General features: G+C 36.1%; 1 protein-coding gene across 1 annotated transcript; it reads right to left on the bottom strand.

The window, feature by feature from the left end:
- Positions 1-2308: 2308 nt before the first annotated feature.
- Positions 2309-16554, bottom strand: LOC149782875 (myosin heavy chain kinase B-like). The gene is made up of 2 exons (XM_089934941.1): positions 15969-16554; positions 2309-3727 (listed from the first exon to the last, which is right to left on the bottom strand). Exon 2 carries the CDS (start codon positions 3706-3708, stop codon positions 2542-2544), a length of 1167 nt encoding a protein of 388 aa, XP_089791067.1. The 5' UTR covers positions 3709-3727; positions 15969-16554; the 3' UTR covers positions 2309-2541.
- Positions 16555-23404: the final 6850 nt, after the last annotated feature.

The following is a 23404-nucleotide window of genomic DNA, read 5'->3' as shown; positions in this document are numbered from 1 at the left end:
AAATGTTAATTAGTGTGTGCTAAATGTTAATGTGTGTGCTAAATGTTAATTAGTGTGTGCTAAATGTCAATGTGTGTGCGAAATGTTAATTAGTGTGTGCTAAATGTTAATGTGTGTGCTAAATGTTAATGTGTGTGCTACGAGGTGTTAATTAGTGGCAAATTGCCATGGGATATAGAAAGTCCATTGAATCAAAAGTTTGTATGGAAACCATAATGCTTATGAGAATGATTTATACTTTGCCCACTAAGTTTTAATTGAGAAATGTTTCAGCACACGTTATAATACTAATCCCTAATCCTTCAAATGACAATGTGTTGCTAAGCTCAACAAAATCGATGTAAGTTTGTAAAACAAAAACAAACACAATAAAGGGAAATACTTTGTCGAATGTCAAATCAAGAAAATGTGACTTACTATTTCAACTGACTCTAAAGTTTAATAATCGTGTATTTGAAACTTTTTTAAAATAATTTTTTATTTTGATCACATAACGGAGGGTAAATTACACAGAATTTGTGTCAAACGAGTTTTCTCTGTAAAGGCCAGTTTCGGTACTCGCCATAATAGGAAAATAATCATAAAGTGAGTGTGTGTGTTTCTCTGTGTGTGTGTGTGTGTGTGTGTGTGTGTGTGTGTGTGCTTTAAAACATTTTCAATCATATTGCTACGATGTCTGCAGTTTATAGTAATGGCTAGCACTGGGGCATCATGCCGCACAACATGTAATATCATGTCCCACCCAGTCATATTATCCGGTCACCAGGCAGACCTATTCTAACACTAACCTCTCAATGCTGAACGCCAAGCGAGGCAGCTGTTAATACCATTGTTCTAAGTCTTTGGTATGACTCAGCTGTAGTTCGAACCCGCGACCTCCCGTTTCCAGAGGGACGCTTTAACCGCTTAAGCCACCGGGCGGTTTTAATATGAAGAAATCTCCCCTAAATATACATATATTTAGTCTATGCATTGTGTGATTACAAATACTAATATTTTTTCAACATACAAAAATATATCGTTCACGTTGTTTAAGAAGTTAATTGAAACACTCCACAAACAGCTACTTCTAATGGCATCAAAGTTTATGTACCCAGTTTGGTCATGTATTAGGGCCATAAAACTTCAAAATGAGCACAGCAGAAAATGTTAATTGGACATAATGAATTCTAATTAATAAGAGTGTTTATATTACATTATGGGAATTACTAATGGGTACATCTATTTATGAAACTGTCACAGGATAAACCGATTTGTTAGTTTCTAAAACTTCGCTAAAAATTGAATCTTAAAAAATTTCAAATTATGTCTGAACCAACCCATTGTACTGGACATCAGATGCACAGATGTCTTCACGCTAAATCGGTCATTTGTATTCATACCATCCAGGTACTCGTACGAAATAAAAATATTTGCAATGTTGTTGTTGGTGGTGGTGGTGTGGGATTTAGCGCCATTTTTCAGCACACGATAGGCTATACATGGCGGCCAGTATTAATGGTGGAGGAAGAACCCGGGAAAACCCCGGAAAGAACCACCGACCCACGAGAAGCTACTGGCAAGCTTTCTCACATACCAACATTGGCCGAATCCAAGACTCGGACCAGCGCAGACGGAGGTGAGATGGCAGTGGTCCGTAACGGAGAGCGCTTTAGACCACTCGGCCACTCGGGGCCCCTTATTTGCAATGTAGTTTCTGCTTTGCTTATTTGAAGACATATGGCCAAAATACATGACATAGTGACCAAAATATGTATATAATGACCGAATAGGTACATAATGACCGAAATAGGTACATAATGACCGAATAGGTACATAATGACCGAAATTTGTACATAATGACCGATATAGCCAGATAATGTCCGAAATAGGTGCATAATGACCGAAATAGGTGCATAATGACTGAAATAGGTACATAATAACCTAGATACATAATGACCAAATACGTACATAATGACCGAAATAGGTACATACTTACTGAATAGGTACATAATGACCGAATATGTACATAATGACCGATATAGGCACATGATGACCGAAACAGGTACATTATGACCGAAATAGGTACATAATGACCGAAATAGGTACATAAAGAATATGAAACTGAGAAAAAACGTACATGTGATATTTACAGATCTTTGCTTCATTCTGCACACGCATATACACACTATATATATATATATATATATATATATATATATATATATATATATATATATATATATATATATATATATATATATATATATATATGCATATTTTTTAGACACACACACACACACACACATATATAAGTGAATTAAAATATTGACGGCAGATGGACGGAGTGACATCTTGGTTCCATGCAATCAACAAACCGTCACATAATAAAGGGAAACGTATAATACATTGATGCCCGGCATACTTTGACGTATATGGGCTGTCAGACAAAGCACAACGTAACTATCATTTTTATATCGCTTCGATTCAGTTTCCTCGTATTTATTTGCCACATCTATTCATTGCATATCACAACTTGCACTTTCACCCTAGAGTGTCGTATTACAAGTAAGTCATGCTGGATTCTTCTACCACCGGTTCGTCTGTGAAATCATTCGGGTCCAACAGAAGCTCGCAGTCACTAGCCTTTGAGCACACACTACTCCGCATGCGCGACTCGTTTCCATTGCAAATAGCTGAGGAATAGGATGGAGGGTAAGTCTGTGATGGAGATGGCTGATAATAAAGCGGGTAAGGAGATGTGGGAGGAACACAGAGGGTAGGTGGGTAAGCCATGTGCTGCATATGAACACCCCAACAATGATACATGCCGATCGTGTTACTAGGGAACCACGGATTCTCAACGCCTTGACTCGTGATGTGATGTCGCCAATCCATAGAATATAGGTTGTCATATGGCGGTGGTGGCATCGATAGTATCATTGAGCGATCTTCATATATAGCAGGCGCACTTGGAGTTACTCTTTCAACGCTACCCATAAGGTTACTGACCTTTCTTATATCGACGCCGTCTCCGAGCCGTGGCCATTTCTCACATATCCGATTGCACCTGTGATACCTGAAGAATGTTTTAATACCATCAAGTCCCTTGTCCGTTAGTCCATGGCTCGCATCCTCGGAATGAATCACAGGACCCGTAACATAGTAAGCCGATGCAGATTTTACACCTTGCATATTAGTGACTAGATGTTTTCCTTGAGAGTAGTACCAAGAATAGTGAGCGAAAGCCTCGGGAGTTTCAAGGTCAAGCGGATCTGCCATGCCAAATTCAAAATCTTCGAAAGGCCCTCGCAAGTATAATTCTAGGGACACATATTCTGTCTCCCTAATTATCCTTCTTTCTTTGCCCAACACTTCGTTTATACACATGCAGTCTGAGGGTTCGTCAATCTCAGCCAAGATGGGAATGCTAACGATAATCTTATACTCAGTGCCATCAATTATTCTATTGTAGGAATCTGCAATCTCTTTCACTAGTCTGGTTTTATCAATCTCAACTGTCCAGTCCTCGCGCGTTGCACTACCATGCCTGAAAGCCTTTACCACGCACTTTTTTCCTCTGAGAGGTCCACTCCCGTTCAGAATTCCAAGATAGGCAAGTTTAGATTTTCCCTGCCTGTGCGGATATGGGTCAAAACTGGCGTAGTAGCGGTGTCCGTCTTTATCGGTTGTTGATGTGAAGGTCTCAACACTTACTCGAGTCCCCATGTTACTTTTTCATCGTGATCTGAAAAGTAGAAACATCATTTAATGTTTCATTTTATATCAAATTATATGGATGTTACGGGAATAAAAAAATAGAACAACGAGATACCAAAAGGAAACAGAAAAAAAGCATCGGGTAGTGAGTTCATTCTACAAACTTTTATTAAAAAAGTACTTCGAATGAATATGGTGTTTTACTCACGGTCTAGTCACTTCGTATATCAACGACAGCACATTGTCTCCTTCGTAGATTTTATTTTTGGTGTGTACATGCCGAGTATGTGTATCCTGGTGTTGCTTAAATAACTTGAAATATGTTCTTGTTTTTGATTATGTAGGCATTTAAATTACTCGAAATGGAACTGTGGATTTCATGTGATAGAGAACTCGACTGCATGTAACGACAACCTCGGTTTGGCGCATCACAAGATCATGCGATTGAAAAGCATGATCTGGTGTGGCTTTCCTGGTTTAGCGTAATCGAGTCTTGCGAAGAGTTTCCTCGATATAGCATAAACACTTACAGTTCATATAGCTCGTTTAGGATCAACTCCTCTAATATTTACGCGTTAGTCAACTCGTCCGTGATCGCAAAGCATTTACACGTTGTTCAATTACAAGGTCCCGATAGAACCAATAAGAAATCAGTATTTATTTTATACAATATTTAGAGCACGACACTGGATAATTTACACGAAAAATGAAACTATAGGGGCATTTAATTCGTTCAATTGTATTCGACGATCCATGCATGTGTAATATAGTTCAAATAGGTCAATTATCGTGCCCCTTAATGTCAGTATGTAGTAAAAAGCCGTCGTGGTATATTCAAATTACCGTCCCCCTTAATGTCAGTGTGTAGGAAAGAGCCTTCGGATATATTTACGGTTTTAACCAACTCCACTAGAGACGATTATATATCGTCAGGCGGCTAATCTCTTAACAACTGAAACCATTCAAAACCGATAAAATGTTTAATAGTTTATAAAATCTTTTACCTATAGGAATTCGGCTGTAGTCTTTTACATAAAATACATATGTCAGATCATCATATATGCTGATGTTAAAATTGTCGTTTAAATCAGACTACTTGATATTAGGAGTTCATACGATCTCCTAAACAATCTACTACAAAATTATATATTGGAAAATTTTTGTACCCATTCTAAACGAATTTGTAGATGTGCATATACATCTTTATTCTGTGGTAAGCTAGCCATATTAATGACTAGAGACACTGCATGTTGTGGTATGTCACAGGTTTTCGTAGTATTAATACTAGTAATCCTACCTCCTTCATTGGAGGGATACTAAAATGATCCTATATCGATTAATATGGCAGCCGGGTGTGGTTCATACCTGTCGCGTTTTCTGTATAATGTCAGCAAGTTTGAATTATTGTATACATATTCTTAAACCAATCAAATAGTCTTTTTAATTTTTTTAATGCCAAACTTGCAAATTGTCACCGCTGAAAACTGTTTAAAACAGAGTTTACGTTTTTCAGTCAAATTTTGCAGTTAATGGTCTGCAATTCTAGTGAATGTATTACTACTTCTGTGTACAGCCTCGTTCTTGGTGTATTAAGAAATTACATCGCATTCTGATTCAGAAACATAAGCAGATTGTGGTAAATATGGCGAATATCCAAATATGGTATAGCACACCTTATTTGGAAAACTAGTTACCACGCGAATCTCGTGTTATCTGTCATGGTGGACATAGTACGATTATTATAAACATACCTGCTATTTTATTTTATAAGGGCTTCGTAACTTTATAATACGTTAAACTTCCTGGAAAATATAACTCTACTTTGGTATCAGATTTGTATTCCATTCCTATTTTTATTTGCTATTAAGATAGTCTTATTTTGGGTCAGTTGCAGGGTACATAGTTCCTTCGTAGCCTTGGCTATTGAAGTTCAGGTTTCCGATTTGTTTGGTTAGTAGTATACGGTCACGTATTATGCTAAAGCGTGCTTTTCACGCTAGGCTTCAGTGGTAGCTTCAGAATGGAGCACCGGGTGGCCGAGTACTCTAAAAAGCGATCGCGTTTATAAATAACTGCCATCTCAGCGTGGGTTCGAGTTGCAGGCTTGGTCAGTGTGATTAGGTGAGAAAATTTGCCAGTAACTTCCTGTGGGTCGGTGGCTCTTACCGGTGTTTTTCCAGGATTTTTCCTCCACCACTTATCCTGGCCGCCATGTATGTCCTATCATGTTTGGAAAAATTGCGTCGAACCCAGAAGAAAAACAACAAAACAACACACGAATGAATCACGCTCGTAATAGTAGCCATATAGTGAATTGTATGTTCAGGTTACATGGGGGAATGTTGCTTCCACCGGATGGAAAACTGATGATAGATTCTAAGGTATATTTGATGTGATGTTCTGAAAACGTTGGACAAAATACTGTCGAGTCTCTATCAACATTAAATACTATTTCCCTATATATTTAACAAAACATGCTCAATAAAATTGATACTTTATTCCCCTCCTCATCTCACTAAATGACCAACATTTTCTTTTTAGTACAATTTGTAAATATTTGTCAATAAACACGTAATTACTTGCAGTTTCTTTACCTAGTATTTGCCTGTTTTTACACCACTACCACGATCCCTCGTCCCCCAACCCCCATTGATATGGAGTTTGTCCAGGGTTAATTGTTAGCGTGTCCATAAGCGAGAAAGAATATCTCATTTTCATTTACGCGGAGTCATCCTGTATGTATGAAAACTTGGTAGTTACCTCCCTTGTAGCTTTTTCTTCTGTAGTTCTATGTTGGGCTGCACGCCTCTCTTATAACGTAGGGAGTGAAAATATCAAAAGACTTATTTAAAAAATATAAAAGGAGAAAGCTAATGAAAATTACTGTTATATCTATCGATATGGTGTATATATGTCATTTTTCAAAGAGTTTTTGGAAGTGAGAGTAAGATGCAAGGGTGGGGGTAAAATCCCGTAAAAGTGACAAATTAGTCTTGGCGGAATTCGTTGCAGTATTTAGATAGTGCATTAAGATAATAATAATAATAATAATAATAATAATAATAATAATAATGATGTCAGTAAGAAGAGTTCCTCGAAGGGCTGACGCTGGACTGGCCCAAGAGAATTTTCAGGAATTCAAGATAAGACCATTTCTTCATTTTAGCTGTTTAGTATTGATACCATCTCTGACATTTTTAAAGCAATAACAATATGTTCAAATTAACCGCGGTAGCGGCCATATTGGATGAAAGATCGGCAACATTTTCACTTAGGACCAACTAGGCATCATTCGAAAACGTTTGTTGAAAATAACATGTCAATATGACCATCCATTCAGAAAAGTAGCAATAGCAACGTTTTCAAGAAGGGCCCCGTGTTGACTGTAAAAAATGTCAGAACGACACTATTTTCTTTTAGGTTCAACTAGACACTATAAAAAGTCTTCCGGTGAAAACACCACGTCGCAGGACTCTCCATTTGGAAAGAGTAATGAAAACAAGATTTTCAAGATAGCAGCCATAGCAACCATTTTGCTATTACATTGGCACCATTTTTATTTAGATCCAAGTACATACTATGTGAAGTATTTTGGTGAAAACCCTATGTCGATATACCATCCATCGAGGAGGAATAGCGATAAGATTTTCAAAATGACCACTGCGGTGGCCATATTGGACAGCAGACTAGCACCGTTTTAATTGAAAATTTGCAGACATCATCACAAGACTTCTGATGAAAATTCTATGTTAATATGAAGTTTTGTTCAGAAGGACTCTTGACAACAACATTTTAAAGATGGCTGCCGTGACGGCCATATTGGACAACATATTTATACCATTTTCATTTAGACATAACTAAGTATTATACTGAGTCTTTAAGTGAAGACTCCATATTGATATGACCATCCATCCAGGAGAAGCAACGATAACAAGATGTTCAAGATGGCAATTGCGACCATATTTGATGTCCGCGATGCACTATTTTCATTTATGACCAACTAGACCATGAGACGAATGTGAGTTCAAGATATCATGACAATCCTCTAGGTATGATAACAATTTAGCACTAACGGAAGAATGGACGGATGGACGACGGACAACGGACTCTCAATAAGAGCTAATAAAGCTCTTCTGATCTATGACCAGCAGAGCTAATAATAATAATAATAATAATAATAATAATTAATGCGGAGGAGTTTGGTAAGATTTTATGATATGAAAAAGACATACTGTGTACTTACGTTTAATTCCGAATTTTAAATAGGATATGGAAGTTTGAGTATATGTAAAGCCTTTGTTAATGGCATTCTTTAAATTCTTCCAAACAACAACAGTAAACCAAACATAAAATCAAGCTGCAACCTTTTGTACCTCCCAGTCTAACACCTGTCGATCCAGATAACTGTAGACCGACAACATGTTGTGCATATTACCTTTCCACACAATATATTGCCAGTAAGGAGTACTTGCTTACGTCAGAAAGGTGTCTTTCAAATATAAACCTAACTGTGTATTCCATAGACCGATTGTCATCAAATTACAAAACTACAACAACTTTTGGGCATGTTTCTAACTCCCCGACATGGTACAATTTGTTCAGGCAATGATAAATTAGAATTATAGGCGGAGATCAGGTATGCTTTTTGAAGTATTAATGTAGCGACGGTACATTGGTATCATTTATGCCCCATAATAGAACTAAACCTTGGCATTTGGACTTCTTCCAAAGTTTCAGTGCAGATATAATCAGGTACGAAAGAAAATACTGATAACACTGATTTGGATCAAGCAGTACTGGAGTTTAGGAATTTAAAAAAACAAAAACACAACAAATTTGTAAGAGACCATCATGATTTCTAGGTTACATTCAAGGGAAAATGTGTAACATGATCGTAATACAAATTTGCGTCAATTTGTTTTATCATTAATAATAATAATAATAATAATAATAATAATAATGACGATAATAATACTATAAAAAAAACTGTTACATATATACGGAAAGGTAATCGATTAAGTATATTAAGACTTACGTGATTTTCCTCATCATGTGACCTGCATAGCGCAGTAGTTTAAAAGTTCCCTGAATTTATTTTTGTACATGAAATAATAATAATAATAATAATAATAATAATAATAATAATAATAATAATAATAATAGTCCATAGGAGGGACTGAGGCTTTAAAGGCCGAAAGGAATTTCCAGGACTTCAAGACATGTCTATTTCTTCTTTCTAACTGCTAAGTATTAAAGTGAATTTCCAGGAATCCAAGACAAGTCCATTTCTTCTAACTGCTAATCTGCGATATTCTTGAGAAACTCCGACATGCCAAATTTGGTAACAAAGCTATTTACCTGAGTTCCAGTAACATGTTCACAAGATGCCTGTTAGTGAAGTGTATTATTAACTTTGGAAGTACATCATGCATTATTATCACTTTCGTAAATATACCATACATTATTTTTACCTTTGGAAGTAAATCGTGCATTATTATTACCTTTGATCTTTAACCTGGTATCATGGACAGAAGAGCACCAAATTTATTTTTTGGAAAATGTTAAGATTTACCCACAGGCCAAGTTTGATTAAATCTATAAATAATATTAGGAAAAAACCCAGCCATTTCAAAGTGGTATTATTCCATGGGTTCTTCAGCTAAATCAACAAACTAGGTTCGATGGGAAAATTTAGTTCGTACTCTTTTGCTTATGAGTCAGTTCAGCTAAATCCCTATGCAAGAACTTGGACTTTAAATCAATGTCAGAATGCTGACTATCAATTTGCATATTTGCAGGTAACTAAATACAAAATCTGGTCAGTTTAACTTGCATTTGTACAAGTACCATATTCATAAGTTCAAAAAGAAATACCAACTGAAAGAAGTGATCATTAACTTGACCAAATATCAGTCAGGTCTTGTTTTAAAAAACTTTCACAAAAGTACAAAAGTACGGATATGCTGCTAGTTAGCTCTGCACAACATTCTTTCGGAAGCAATACAAAATTTACAAGAGTTTTAGAACGAAAATCAAAAGCAAAACTAAAACAAAAAAACAAACATCCCCTTGCCACCATTCATGCAAGACGAGTACAAGATTTTCGAGATTGCAATGGTGCCATGTTGAAGATCAGATGAAAACCATTTCATTCAAAACAGCTATATATTGCTGTATTGTTGTAATAAAATGCCATGTTTGTATGACCGTCCGTTGAGAAGAAGCAATATAAATATTTTCTGAATGATCTTCAAAGGGAGCCGTTTTGCAAGTCGCATAAGCATCATTTTAATACACGAACAACCTTATATTGCGAGAAAGAAGTGATTTTAAACCACACAAAAAAAAGTCAGAAAAGACCTACCTTTATGGTGAGGTAGCTCTTACATTATTTATCAAATTTCAGGAGTACACCTTGGCATCAGATTCATTTTGACCAACTACATACAGTCAGAAGTATTTTAGTGAAAGCGAGATGACCATCCCTTAAAGATGACCAGCGATACCTCGATTTTCCTTAACGAGGACCAGTGATAACAAAGTTTTCAAGGTGGCCACTATTGCCATCAAAGTGAAGTTTTAATTAAATCCATTTTCATTCAGGACCAACGAAATATCATAATAGTCTATTCCAAGTCAAAATGACCATTCGATAAGGAGAAGTATCTGAATCAAGATTTCCAAGCTGACCAACATGGCCAGCGGGTTGGGTTTTTTTTTGCAGATCAAACAGATATCATAAGAATTTTCAGTCAAAATTGATGCAGATGCGAACATATTCAATGTTCAAGATGGTCACTATAGCGATAAGATATATATATATATATATATATATATATATATATATATATATATATATATATATATATATATATATATATATATATATATATATATATATATATATATATATATATATATATATATAGTATCCAAAGGGTCACATTTACATTCATGACAAACTAGGCAACAAAGAAGTCTACTTAAATAGATCCCCACTGCAATACCCAGCTTTTTTTAACATGGCAACTATATAAAAAAAGCCATATTGATGTAAGATTGGTGCCATATTTATTTTAAGACCAAATAGAATTCATACGAAGTTATCTAGATAACACATCATGTCGATATGATTAGTGCAGGACGAGTAGTAATAACAAGATTTCTAAGATGGCCACTGTGTCAGCCATAATGGATGTGCGAGAGCATATCAGACGGACATCATTTTTATTAAAGGCGAACTAGACGTGATTAGATGTATTTTTTAAAACTCGCGTCGACACATCCAGTCACAAGCAGGAATAAGAGTATTTTTAAAATGGATGCCCTGGCAGCCAGGTTGGTACGATTTTTATTTAGACGCAAACTGACATATACGACTTCTTATAGTGAAAATGCCATGTTGATATGACTGTCCGTATCGGACAAGTAGCGAAAACAATACTTCCATAATGGCTACCATGGCGTCCATACCTGATGTCTCAAGCACGCAATTTATTTAGTAAGGACCGAGTAGACATCATAAGTCTTCTGTTGAAAAACCCATGTCATTTTGACCATCCATTCAGGTGGAGTAGGTACAAGAATTTTAACTTCGCCGCCGTGTTAGCCATTTTTAACTAAAAGCCAACTATACATCATAAGCAGTCTTTCAACGAAAACGCTATGATGACATGGCTATTCATTCAAGAGAAATAGTAAGATTTTCAAGATGGCTACTGTGGTGTCTATATTGAGGCTTAACTTTCTATTAGCACAAACTATACATCTTATGAAAACTTTCAGTGAAAACCGCATATTAGGATAATCATCTGTTGAGGAAGAATAGTGTTAAAAAGAGTTTTCAAAGGGCTGTCAGAATAGCTACTTCTATTATAGATAGACATCATTGTCATTTAGAGACAGAGAATTTAATTTTTGGGCTTTTTCCATTATAAATCAGAGAAAGAATATTTGAGGGCCAGAAAGTGTGTTTCAAACATTCCCAGGCTGCCAACTCCATGCCGACATGACCATCCATTCCGGAGGAGCAGCGATAACAAGATTTTCATGATGGCCACAATGGTGGCCATGTTGGATGTAAGATCGGAATCATTTTCATTTAGCACCAAATATTTAACAACTATCTATATGACCTTACCTTTAGGAGGAGTAGCGATAACAAGATTGTCATTAACACCGCCATGGCGGCCATATTGGAGATCAAATCACGACTATTTTAATTTGGGACTACTATTAGTAGAAATATCATGTGCATAGGACCATCCATTCAGAAGGAGATGCCATGACAAAATTTCAAGATGGTGAACATACTGGATGTCTGAGCAACAACATTCACATTTAGAAATAATCATATCTCAGACTTTAAATAGTTAAGAGGTGTAACAATCTTGTGCTAACAGACGGTAGTACCGATGGAACAGGCCATTCCATGAGCATTTTGGGTCTATAACTCGTAGAGCTAACAACCAATAAAAGCGACAGAGAAATGCTAAAAGAAAAGAAAAAGCCGCATCATATAGATGATTTATGCTAGAATTTCTACATTTGTTGAGGTAATCGATCTAGAGCTTGTAGCAAAGGCACCGAAAAGATAGATATCTACTATATGTTTATTTCAGAAAATTAGTTAACAATATGAATAAAGTCCGTAAAACATAAACGATGTATATATATATATATATATATATATATATATATATATATATATATATATATATATATATATATATATATATATATATATATATATATATATACATATATATATATATATATATATATATATATATATATATATATATATATATATATATATAGAGAGAGAGAGAGAGAGAGAGAGAGAGACAGAGACAGAGAGACAGAGAGAGACAGAGAGAGAGAGAGACGGAGAGAGCAACTAAATATCATAATGCAACGTATTCCCTGCTAACTGAGATCCATCTACTCTTAATTATTCAAAGGGAAAGGTAAATAGCATGACTCTTAGAAACCATAACAGTTTGTCACGTTTTTTTTTTTTTACAATTCCTGTTCATGTTTATAAATGTCTTCTGATAGAATTCGTAATTCAAAGTACTTTGGGTAATGTGAATACGTGTTATATAATATTATGACTTTAGACCGATTCTGAAACAAAGAAATTACCTCCCCGTGAATTAGGCATTGCGTTACGGTCAAATTCACGGTTACTTCATTTGATGAACCTTGCCGCGGGGCGAGAAACTCTGGTTGCAATTAGCAGTGATGTTACCGGTCGACTTAGGCTTAGACGCCGGAATCCCGACATTTTAACACCTCAGTGATATTACTCCAGACCGTTTTCAAAGAGAAAACCGGTATCCAACAGAACTAAGATAGTCGAATTTTGGGCGGGTCTCTCACGCAGCCAGATATTATTCTGTTATTATTCATTGTGAAAGAAGCAGTGTAGTCTGGACACTGGCGAGAGCAGGTCATAGGGAAGTTGGAGAAACTAGACTGCACTCCGAGTACCGACGTTGCGCGCTCGTTAAAAGGGCGGGAAAGGGAGTTCTAGAAACTTCGGACGAGGTTGGAACAAAGGCTGCTGAGGTAAAATATCGTCGCCCGAATCTGTTTCACTTTCCAAATTATATGTCATATGATTTGTACCTATTATGTGAATTTAATTTAGTACAAATTTAATCTTCCATGTACAGCTGAATTATCAACATGTCGTAATGTAGTGAATAGCGAATTAGTAATATTCAAGATTGATATATGTAGTTGTTAGGATAAAATCGAAGTGGATGGTGTAATCTGCTACGATGTTGCATTGTGGTGCAGAACTGAATTTAATAATGAGTAGTATTAGACATTGTACTTGCTTGCATTTGAATAAATAGTTGTGGAGTGTGCAGAGTGAGGCATTGTTAGCCTTGTGCGCGGATAATTAGGCGTTTAGATTTGTATGTGTATTTTAAAATTTGTTAGGTAGGAAATGCGTAGGACCATTGTTGATATTGATAGTTTGCTATATAGAGAATGAGGGATATGTGTGTATGTATCAGAAGTCGTGATATTATTGTTGTTGTTATAGCTTTTATTATAGAACAAGCGTGTGTGGAATATTTAGATGTGAGTGTATGAGTTAACCTAATGATTTAGTTGTCATTATGCTGATGAAAGGTCTATGAGAGTGTGTTAATTCTCCTGTGTTCGAACAAGGAGGCACAACTGTACGTCCCTTCTAATCCACAGGAAGCTTTCGAGCTGGGATCAGATGCCACCCGAAGATTAGAGAGGATAAGACGTGCAGAGCACGTAGAGATAGGCTGTTGTACGAGGAAGCAGGGCCGAGAGAATGGAAACGAGGGTACCGGAAGTACCGATAAGGAGAGCCGGGAAACAGACACAAGGGTACCGGAAGTACCGAAAGGAATACAAGGCGGAAGTTAACAGATGAGTCACATAGTCTTAGAAGGGACACGGGGGAAAAAAAAAAACACTCTTGTCTTTAATTTCGCTGAATCAAATATTTGGCAACTGGGATAGGTCGTGTATTGATTGGAAGCAATTGCATTGAAAAAATGTCCTGTAATTGTGGAATACCGTCATATAGCTTATTAAATTATCATACCTTTCACCTTATTAATTATATATTTTAAAACATAGACCGCCATATTTGCTGACTGGGGGCTCGGAGTTATTTAACCTTTTCATTGTCCGTCCTTCTTCGGAGTTAGTAATAATTCCGTAGGGGGCACGTGACACAGTTAAATATTCAATATTTAAAAATCTGGACTCTCCGCGGACAATATGAACACAAGAAAACTGAAGTAAACTCTTGTGAAGAAAAAATATCAATCCGTTTTCTATTATTGCTTTCTTGGGTATAAAAATGTTCACCCTGAATATCACCAGAAGAACAAAATTCAGACAGGAACATCAACTCTGAGTGAAACAGAACTTAGTTAAAAGAAGAATCAGGAACATCAACTCTGAGTGAAACAGAACTTAGTTAAAAGAAGAATCAGGAACATCAACTCTGAGTGAAACAGAACTTAGTTAAAAGAAGAATCAGAAATATATATTATCACGTAGAAATTATCGAAATTACTTTCAAATATGCGAATTTAAAAGGTAGTAAAAGCCTCTTAATTATCAATCATAATGAAAATCTGCATTATTTTATCAATACCAATTCTGCGTACACTCGGCGCTTCTATCCGTTCTTTCCGAGGGGCGCTATTTCATATCACGGTCCGTTCATGAACGAAAGACAGGTGAAATCATGAGAAAAATATACAGGATACTTGCTTGGATCGAGTGATTAACTGATAGATTTCATCAAGTGAATAACGGATTTATTTCATCGAGTTGGTGAAACAACTCAGTATTTATATTTTTATTGTACACTCAAACGCATTGCGTTAGCAAGGTGTACTGTACCACAGGTTGATCCCGCGCGATGTCAGCGGTTTACTGCTTAGGTTCTGCCGTGTTTTGTGTTTATTACCACAGAAAATTTAAATTATCCTTCCAAATTCAAAGAAAATAAAACATTAAGAAAAATAAAATCATTCGTAACTTGTTGGATTTGAGCTCAAGTCGTCTTTAGCAAAGGAACTGACGTAGCAGAACTAGCCATGCACGAGAAGGAGCAATCACAGAACCCACCCAAAGAATTATTTTAAATTTTCTTTGAAAAACCGAGAGGTTGAATTGAATACTAATATATGGAAACTCTAGTGCACAAATCAGTATATAAACGACAGACATACAAACAGACATTGAAAAACAACCGAAACAAATTTTGTGTATTATGTAAAATATGATTCGCGATATGGGGCATGGATAGTTATTAGGCGGATACTTGTCAATTCCTCATTTAATTGTGCATTAATTTTGTAAGTTCTTGTTTCATTCTTTATCTATTTTCAATATATATATATATATATATATATATATATATATATATATATATATATATATATATATATATATATATATATATATATATGCTAAGTATGTATTCACGTAGATGTCGACACATACATGCATATCTAGCTAGGTATCTCTATTCAGCTATTTGTCTCTTTTCAGACTATGTTAATATTTCATCGTCACTTGTATGCATGGGTTTGAAGGATCTGAGAAAATCGCGGAGATATTCATTGATTGCAGTCTGTTAGTTATATATTTGGAAATAAATTATTTTTATTGGCGTTCACTAGCTTAAAAATAATCATAATATTCTAAGGAACTTAATCAACGTATCAGTTTCTTCTGTAACTAACATACATTACCTAGTACAGTATTGCACGGTTACGACTGTCTGTCCCTCAATTTGGAAGATTTAAAACCATTCGAACGTTTTCAGAATCGGAGACTGGGAGACATTTTCATCGATCTGACTGTTTTTGGCTTTCACATTTTCCCTTTACAGAACCACCTAATTCTCGGAGAACATCTATCACAATAATTGAATTATTTCAGATTTCACTTCAAGTCTCATAGCACTGAAACATTTGTTTCAACAAATTTGGAGAGAACTCTGTTTACGTACACATAATAAGTACTTGTAAGAACCTCGTGTTTATGCCGGTACATAGGCCTCTTATTCCTTCACTCGTGAAATACGACATAGAACGCACGAATGGTCGTTGTCCATCTATATTAAAACCTAACAGAAACGAATATACCATTAGTCGAAGAGGAATACATGACGGCCAAGCATTCTACTTCTCTGTTAAACCAATTGCGATGTTGAGCTTTTTTGCGTCGGCAAAGTTGGGTGATAGACATGCAAAACAATCCTCAAACAGACAATAATTCGTTCAATTAGCTATACAACAGTTTAAGACAGTTACCGACCTTCTATTCTAAGCCAGGCCGATCTGATATTACGCGAACAATCTGATCATGACAGGTATATGTACCTATAATTACATAAATGTAAAGCAGGCACAATAAGAAGGAATTTGAACAAATGTATAACAGTAATATAAAAGAGGCCCAACCCACATTTTTCAGATGAATGAAAATAAAAGCTTTGATTTGCATCATTGATTGTTCTCTAAAAGTTAACAACTGTGAGATTCATTAAGAGTGAGAGGTTCGGAAAGAAAAGATATTCATGTTCATTAAAATTAAAATTAAAAATTAAAATTAAATTTCTCAACCCACAGAAAACAAATTTTTATTCTAAAACTTTACAAACCGAGGCGGCAAGCACTAAATCAGGAGTTTGGGTCGAATTTCCGTGTGAACGATGATGACATATCGGCAAGACTTTTGGAAACAGACAGACGGACGGACAACATAATACAATTTGCCTTATAGTGGCCATAAAAAATTGCTGCGAAAATCCAGACAGACGGACAGGAATCGTGTTATTTCAAATATTGTATCATCATGATAAGTAAAACCACATGAAGTCCAGGAAAAAAATCCTGGCACTCTGTATCAAGTGGAGTGAAAGAGATGCTTGCGATTTTCATTTCGTTCGAGCTTCTAATCTGCATGCTACAACCTTTCATGCAAATAAGTCCTCTTTAAAATATTAAAATCTATGGTATGTGCATGAAAAAAAAAACAAATGAAAATATGGTAGCTCGTGTTCCGCACTATATTGTATAATTATTAACATTCTGGAAGGAGTGTTAGTAGCAGCTGTAGTAGAGGCAGTAGTAGTGTTGCTCCTGTTGTTTTTTTGTGTGTGTGTCTCAGATATTGAATATTGCTGTAGACTGATGCAGTAACTTTATTCAAGTAACGTTTTGCTCACTTTCTTTGATGATGAATTCGGGGGAAAAAATAATGGTATTTAATACCAGTTGCATCACTCTATCGATCACTAAGATATCCACGACCACTTTCTCAAGCATGCTTCAGCCTTGCCCATCGCTGAAAATACCCTGATCACTTTTGTAAGTGTGATTCAGCCTTGTTCAGGGGCCCCGAGTGGCCGAATGGTCTAAAGCGCTGTCCGTTACGGATCACTGCCATCTCACCTCTGTCTGCGTGGGTTCGAGTCCAGGATTCGGCAAATGTGGATATGTGAGAAAGCATGCCAGTAGCTTCTCGTAAGTCGGTGGTTCTCCCCGGGGTTTTCCCGGGTTCTTCCTCCACCATTAATACTGGCCGCCATGCATAGCCTATCGTGTGCTGAAAAATGGCGTTAAACCCCACAACAACACAACAACAACAGCCTTGTTCATCGCGGAAGACACCCGTGGTCACTTTCACAAGTAAACACTTTTCCATTGCTGAAAAAATCCCATGATTACTCTCGCCCGTGTAACGCGCCGTTGTGGATCGCTGAAGCCACCCACGATCACTTTCACGATGAATGATGAATTCGGGGGAAAAAATAACGGTATTTAATACCAGTTGCATCACCATATTGATCACTAAGATATCCACGATCACTTTCACTAGTGTGATTCAGCCTCGTCCATCGCTGAAAATATCCACAATCACTTTTGTAAGTGTGCTTCAGCCTCGTCCATCGCTGAAAATACCCTGATCACTTTTGTAAGTGTACTTCAGCCTGGTCCATCGCTGAAGATACACACAATCACTTTCACAAGTAAACGCTTGTCCATTGCTGAAAAAATCCCATGATTACTCTCGCCCGTGTAACGCGCCCTGGTCGATCGCTGAAGCCACCCACGATCACTTTCACCAATGTACTTCACTCTTGCTCATCGCTCAAGATACCCACGATCACTTTCACCACCGTGATTCAGCCTTGTCCACCGTTGAAGATAGTCACGACCTTTTCACAAGAGTGATGCTCCATTGTCCATCACTGAAGATAATCACGACCTCTTTCACAAGAGTGATCTTCATTGTCCATCACTGAAGATAACCATAATTACTTTCACCAGTGTTGTTCACCCTTTTCGATCGATGAAGATCCCTACGACCACTTTCACAAGGGAAATATTAAGTCAGTATTGATTATTTTGTCGGTTTTCTTTCTATACCTAGTCAACCACACATGTACAAACAGCTGACGGATTTCAATACCTGGTCACCCACACATGTAGAAACAACTGACGGACATCGAACCACACGTGTGAAAACAGCTGACGGATTTCAACACCTAGTTACCCACGCATGTATATAGAGCCCATAGAATGTAACTTATCAGATAAAAAAATATTCATTACAGTCCATGGGACAACACGCTCTGTTAAGGACAAGAAGTTATGAATAAGTTTTTGTCATAATTTGTATATTTACCTTAAATTATATTTATTTCAAACACTTGCAGGTATACAAAGTGCATAAAACAAAAGATCTGATTTATAAACCAATGCGATAATCGCACTTATATTAATCGATCTTCAAACAAAACAACAATAACAAGAACAACACAACTCAAATTCACAAACCGTCAAGCTAAACATTGTTACGTCTCCACGGTCTTAAACCAAGTAAAAGAAAAGAACGAAAACCAACAAGTTTTGTAAAATTCAGAAAATAATTCATTTCCCTTGAATAAAAAATGGAAATATAAATGAACTTACAGTATTGTGAATTAAATCCAAAATAGTTCTAAAAGTTCTATCACAAATTAGCACGTATGAAAAATACCAAAAGATGTGTCACTCTAGGCACGGTAAAGATGGACGAGCAATATGTAAACGATTATAAAACACAGCAAAAAAGTTATTATCATCGAGTTTAGTAATGCATTATGTATATGCAAGATGAGACAGAATACTCAAAGTATCAAAGCGAATAAGTATGGATAAACATGTATATCTACAACCCAAACATGTCTGACCCCGAGACAAAATAGGAATGTAGTTTGCACATTTAGACTCTTATTCATCTAATATTTTATTCTTTATTCTTTCATAATTTAGTACTTCCCTGACAAAAGTTTGAAAGGTTTATATATATATATGTATGTATATATATGTATGTATGTATGTATGTATCTATATATATATATATATATATATATATATATATATATATATATATATATATATATATATGCTGCAGGCTAACAAGCCTTTGCCTCTTCTTAATTGTGTTTTGTCACTATTGTCTTCCATTTACCTACGTTAAACGCTTTGAACTAATTTCACGATAGTTATCTTTGTCCGATACCTAACCTCACTATTTAAAAATCTCGTGCAATGACTTCAATGTCTGTGACCTCTGCAGTAATTCAGTCATGTGAAGGTCAAGATTGAAAGATAAAATATTACCTGTAAGGTTATTTCTTTCAGTATTTACTGGTAAATGACATTTCCTGCATTTAACTTCTTAAAATTGGAGCGTGGGGGCATGTCTATTTTAATTTTAGGTCATAAAATCAACATCACGACCTCTTACCTAAAAGTATTTCACAGCAGGTTCTGTCGAAGTCATATTCTTATTATTATTAGGAAATTTACTGCCTTCTCTCCGTCTCCTCGTATGGAAGAAAGCATTTCAGACACTGGAAATAACTATCATTGTACTTAAAGGCAAAAGTTTCCAGTAAATATACTAACTGAGAGAGAGAGAGAGAGAGAGAGAGAGAGCGAGAGAGAGAAATCATCCCAATAAAACAAAGTTGCTTGATGGGAATTTTGGCCTCCACTGGGTGCGCATGGGCGATTGCTTCCCCACTGATGATCATCTTTTTCCTGCTTCGTTTGTGGAAACTACATTAAACACTGTATTAGACATACAAAAAAGTGTCCGTATTATCGATAATAAGAGTAACACCACAATACAGACTGTCTGGACAGGATAGGGGACTGAGGTTTTAGGCCCGGGCAAATCAGGCTTTAACCGTCTTAAACCTCAAAGTGGTGTCCTAAAACCAATCAAACAAAAATCCGAATGATATTCCGTCTATAAAGATGATGAGAAACAAATATTCAGACTAGATTGTGAAAACGAGAGGTGCAGTTACTGAATAAGACAACTGAGCCTAAAACAACAAAAGCGTCATCATCACTGCGTGCTTTTCAAACAGAGAGAGAGAGAGAGAGAGAGACAGAGAGAGACAGAGAGAGAGAGAGAGAGAGAGAGAGAGAGAGAGTCCCGGATCAAAATTGACTATAATCGTCTTAAATTTCAAAATGGTGTAGATAAACCGATAAAATGAAAACCGAAAGATATCGAAAACAAAGTTCAGGCGAGATTGTGAAAAACAAGTTTTACAGTAACAAAGACGACTGTGCCTAAATCAGTTAATTTGAAGATTTAGATTGATATTTCTCAACTACGGTTCAAACAATAAAAATCATCATTCATTACTACGTGCATTTGAGAGAGAGAGAGAGAGAGTTCTCAACGCTTACAAGTTCAGTGGTTCCATGCCTCTTTACAGGAAGTACTAAATTGTTGTGAAGATTTCAGCAAACATAGGTCCCAAAAGAATACTATACCATCTCATGTTTTAACTCAGACCTTTACGACAGACCTTTATAGAGCTGGACCTAATTCAGAGATCTATTAAGTAGTTTAGATTTGCGAAAATGCTGACCTTATGACGTCATACAGTCATTGTCCACGCCAAACGTAAAACGGCCAACTGCATAGATACGACATGAGATGAACACTCTTTAAAGTTCACGCTTTGCATTAGTCTATATGTTTTAACACAAAATTCAAAATAAAAAATGCTGACAGACTCTAACTTTACAAAAAATAAAGTTATATTTGTAGAACTCTATGGATTTCGTTAACACTGGCACTTCTTTTACACCAAATTTTGACGAATTACTCTGTGTCAATATAAAATTTTCAACTTGAGCTCGAACATGCTGAAAACATGCTTCAATAATGATAAATCAGGATCATGTCTAATATACCAGCTACTAATACTGGGAATTGGATAAAAAATATTTGATCAATCATCAGTTTCTGCTGATCGCCCAGTGATATACTGATTTATCCATATTATATTTTGTCAAATGACTATTATCTTTTTAACAGATTTAAGTCTGAAAAAGCGGTAGTGACTCAGAAATGAATATTGACTAAACTCTAAATTGATTAATTGGATATTTGGTCATTTCCCGATCGGAGCTGCACTACTTCAAAAACTATGCTTGAAAGTTTGTCTACGTTTTGCCATCGGACACCTTAATTTTGGATCGATAGGTATGGAGAAGCATGAAAATTCAACTCGGTTGGTTTAATAACGTAATACGTTTATTGAACACGGATGCTTCACCATAGTAACTGAAAACTGACAGAAGCGCAAAATCCAACTATGGCGTGGCGGACGGACAGACAGACGAACAAGGGTTATATTACATGCCCCTATTATTGTCATGATGTGATATAACAAAATAAAACACATAATACATTAGTGTAACAATGAGTGTACAATTGTGCGATGAATTTGACAAATATATCGATGCTGCTTTTCTGGATTCCTAAGGCAAGAACTTGACAAAATATAAAACGGCTTTAACCAGTAGCAAGCAAAAATTGTTTCGTTTCATGCCTAATGAGTGTAAATATGGTTATAGGGCGGGAAAATTTAGTTTCGAAGTTAATGTATATGTGTTACGTTATTTCGAGTAGGGATATACCATAGGGTATCATCCAGAGGCCCCAGTCTGAAATGTCAGTTGGGTCGTTGATCACATATATCGATTCTAAAACATATATCAATTCTAAAACATGTTCAACACAAAATTAGGTAGTTATGCAAAATCACCCTCATCCCACTATCCCCATTCTATATGTATTGGCACACTCTATACTGAAAGGCTATCGTTGACCTGGTTTCACGTGCCTAGCTCTGCCAGTGCAGGAGGTGATCAAGGACTTGGTAGATGTACATAATAAGCTTCAACACAATATCTCCTCAGTTTTAAAGGCGCCGGATAAAAATATAAATCTCAAATGAGACATGGATGTAACAGCCAACATTTTGTACCAGAGACATGGATTAATTTACCTTACAGAATAATCCAGTTTGTCTTAAGTAATAGTACTTCATTTAAAAATACAAAAAGATATGAAAGATATGGATTCGAATGCATGAGAAGATACGGATATAAAGACAGACTAAACAACAAGCTAATGAACAAACAATAAAGTGAATAACAGTGACGGAGGTAAGCTAGAATAGGCGAAAAACTATTTCATCGTACAATGAATAAAGTATGTCAAAATTTTCAATCCTAACACAATCATAACCATCGATTAAATGTAGCAAGTCTCTACAACTTTAGTAACTCTGTCAAAATTCTACGAGAATTCGGCACGTTATAACGACCCAGTACGTGTAATTTGAACCCTCCTTTATCTTCAATTTGATTTCCCACAGGAAACAGGTATACTACTAACGTACACACATACAAAACTTTTTCCGACCAAGATACAATTTCAATTCGAATATTTACAAGGCTATAATATACTGAATGTCTGAATTCTTCATCATACACTTGTGTGCATGTGTTTGTCAGCGCGTACGTAGATGTTTGAAAATGTAACAGACGGTGCGACACCACATGCTCACACGTTTTTTCTTCTTCTCTAGATAACGTTCTAATGACACGTTAAAGCCTGTATTTTTAATACATGATCTTTCATCGCATACATTACAACTTGAGACATCGAGGTTTGCTCCTTACCTGTCGGCGAGACATATATTTGCCACTGTCCGAGTAATTACGTAAATAAAACGTTTCAACGCTTTTCTTTGAGGCTCTGTGTAATGAAAATGTTCATAAAGAATTATCCGTGAAACTGTGATCAAAATGCCCAT

This window comes from Sinohyriopsis cumingii, chromosome 15 (genome assembly GCF_028554795.1).
Source record: "Sinohyriopsis cumingii isolate HCF-2022 chromosome 15, ASM2855479v2, whole genome shotgun sequence".
Lineage (NCBI taxonomy): Eukaryota > Metazoa > Mollusca > Bivalvia > Unionida > Unionidae > Sinohyriopsis > Sinohyriopsis cumingii.
This window is presented reverse-complemented; position numbering and strand designations above follow the sequence as displayed.

What these genes read in the sequence shown, in the direction of transcription:
- LOC149782875 (XM_089934941.1), bottom strand. Translation starts at nt 3,708, where the DNA reads ATGGGGACTCGAGTAAGTGTTGAGACCTTCACATCAACAACCGATAAA.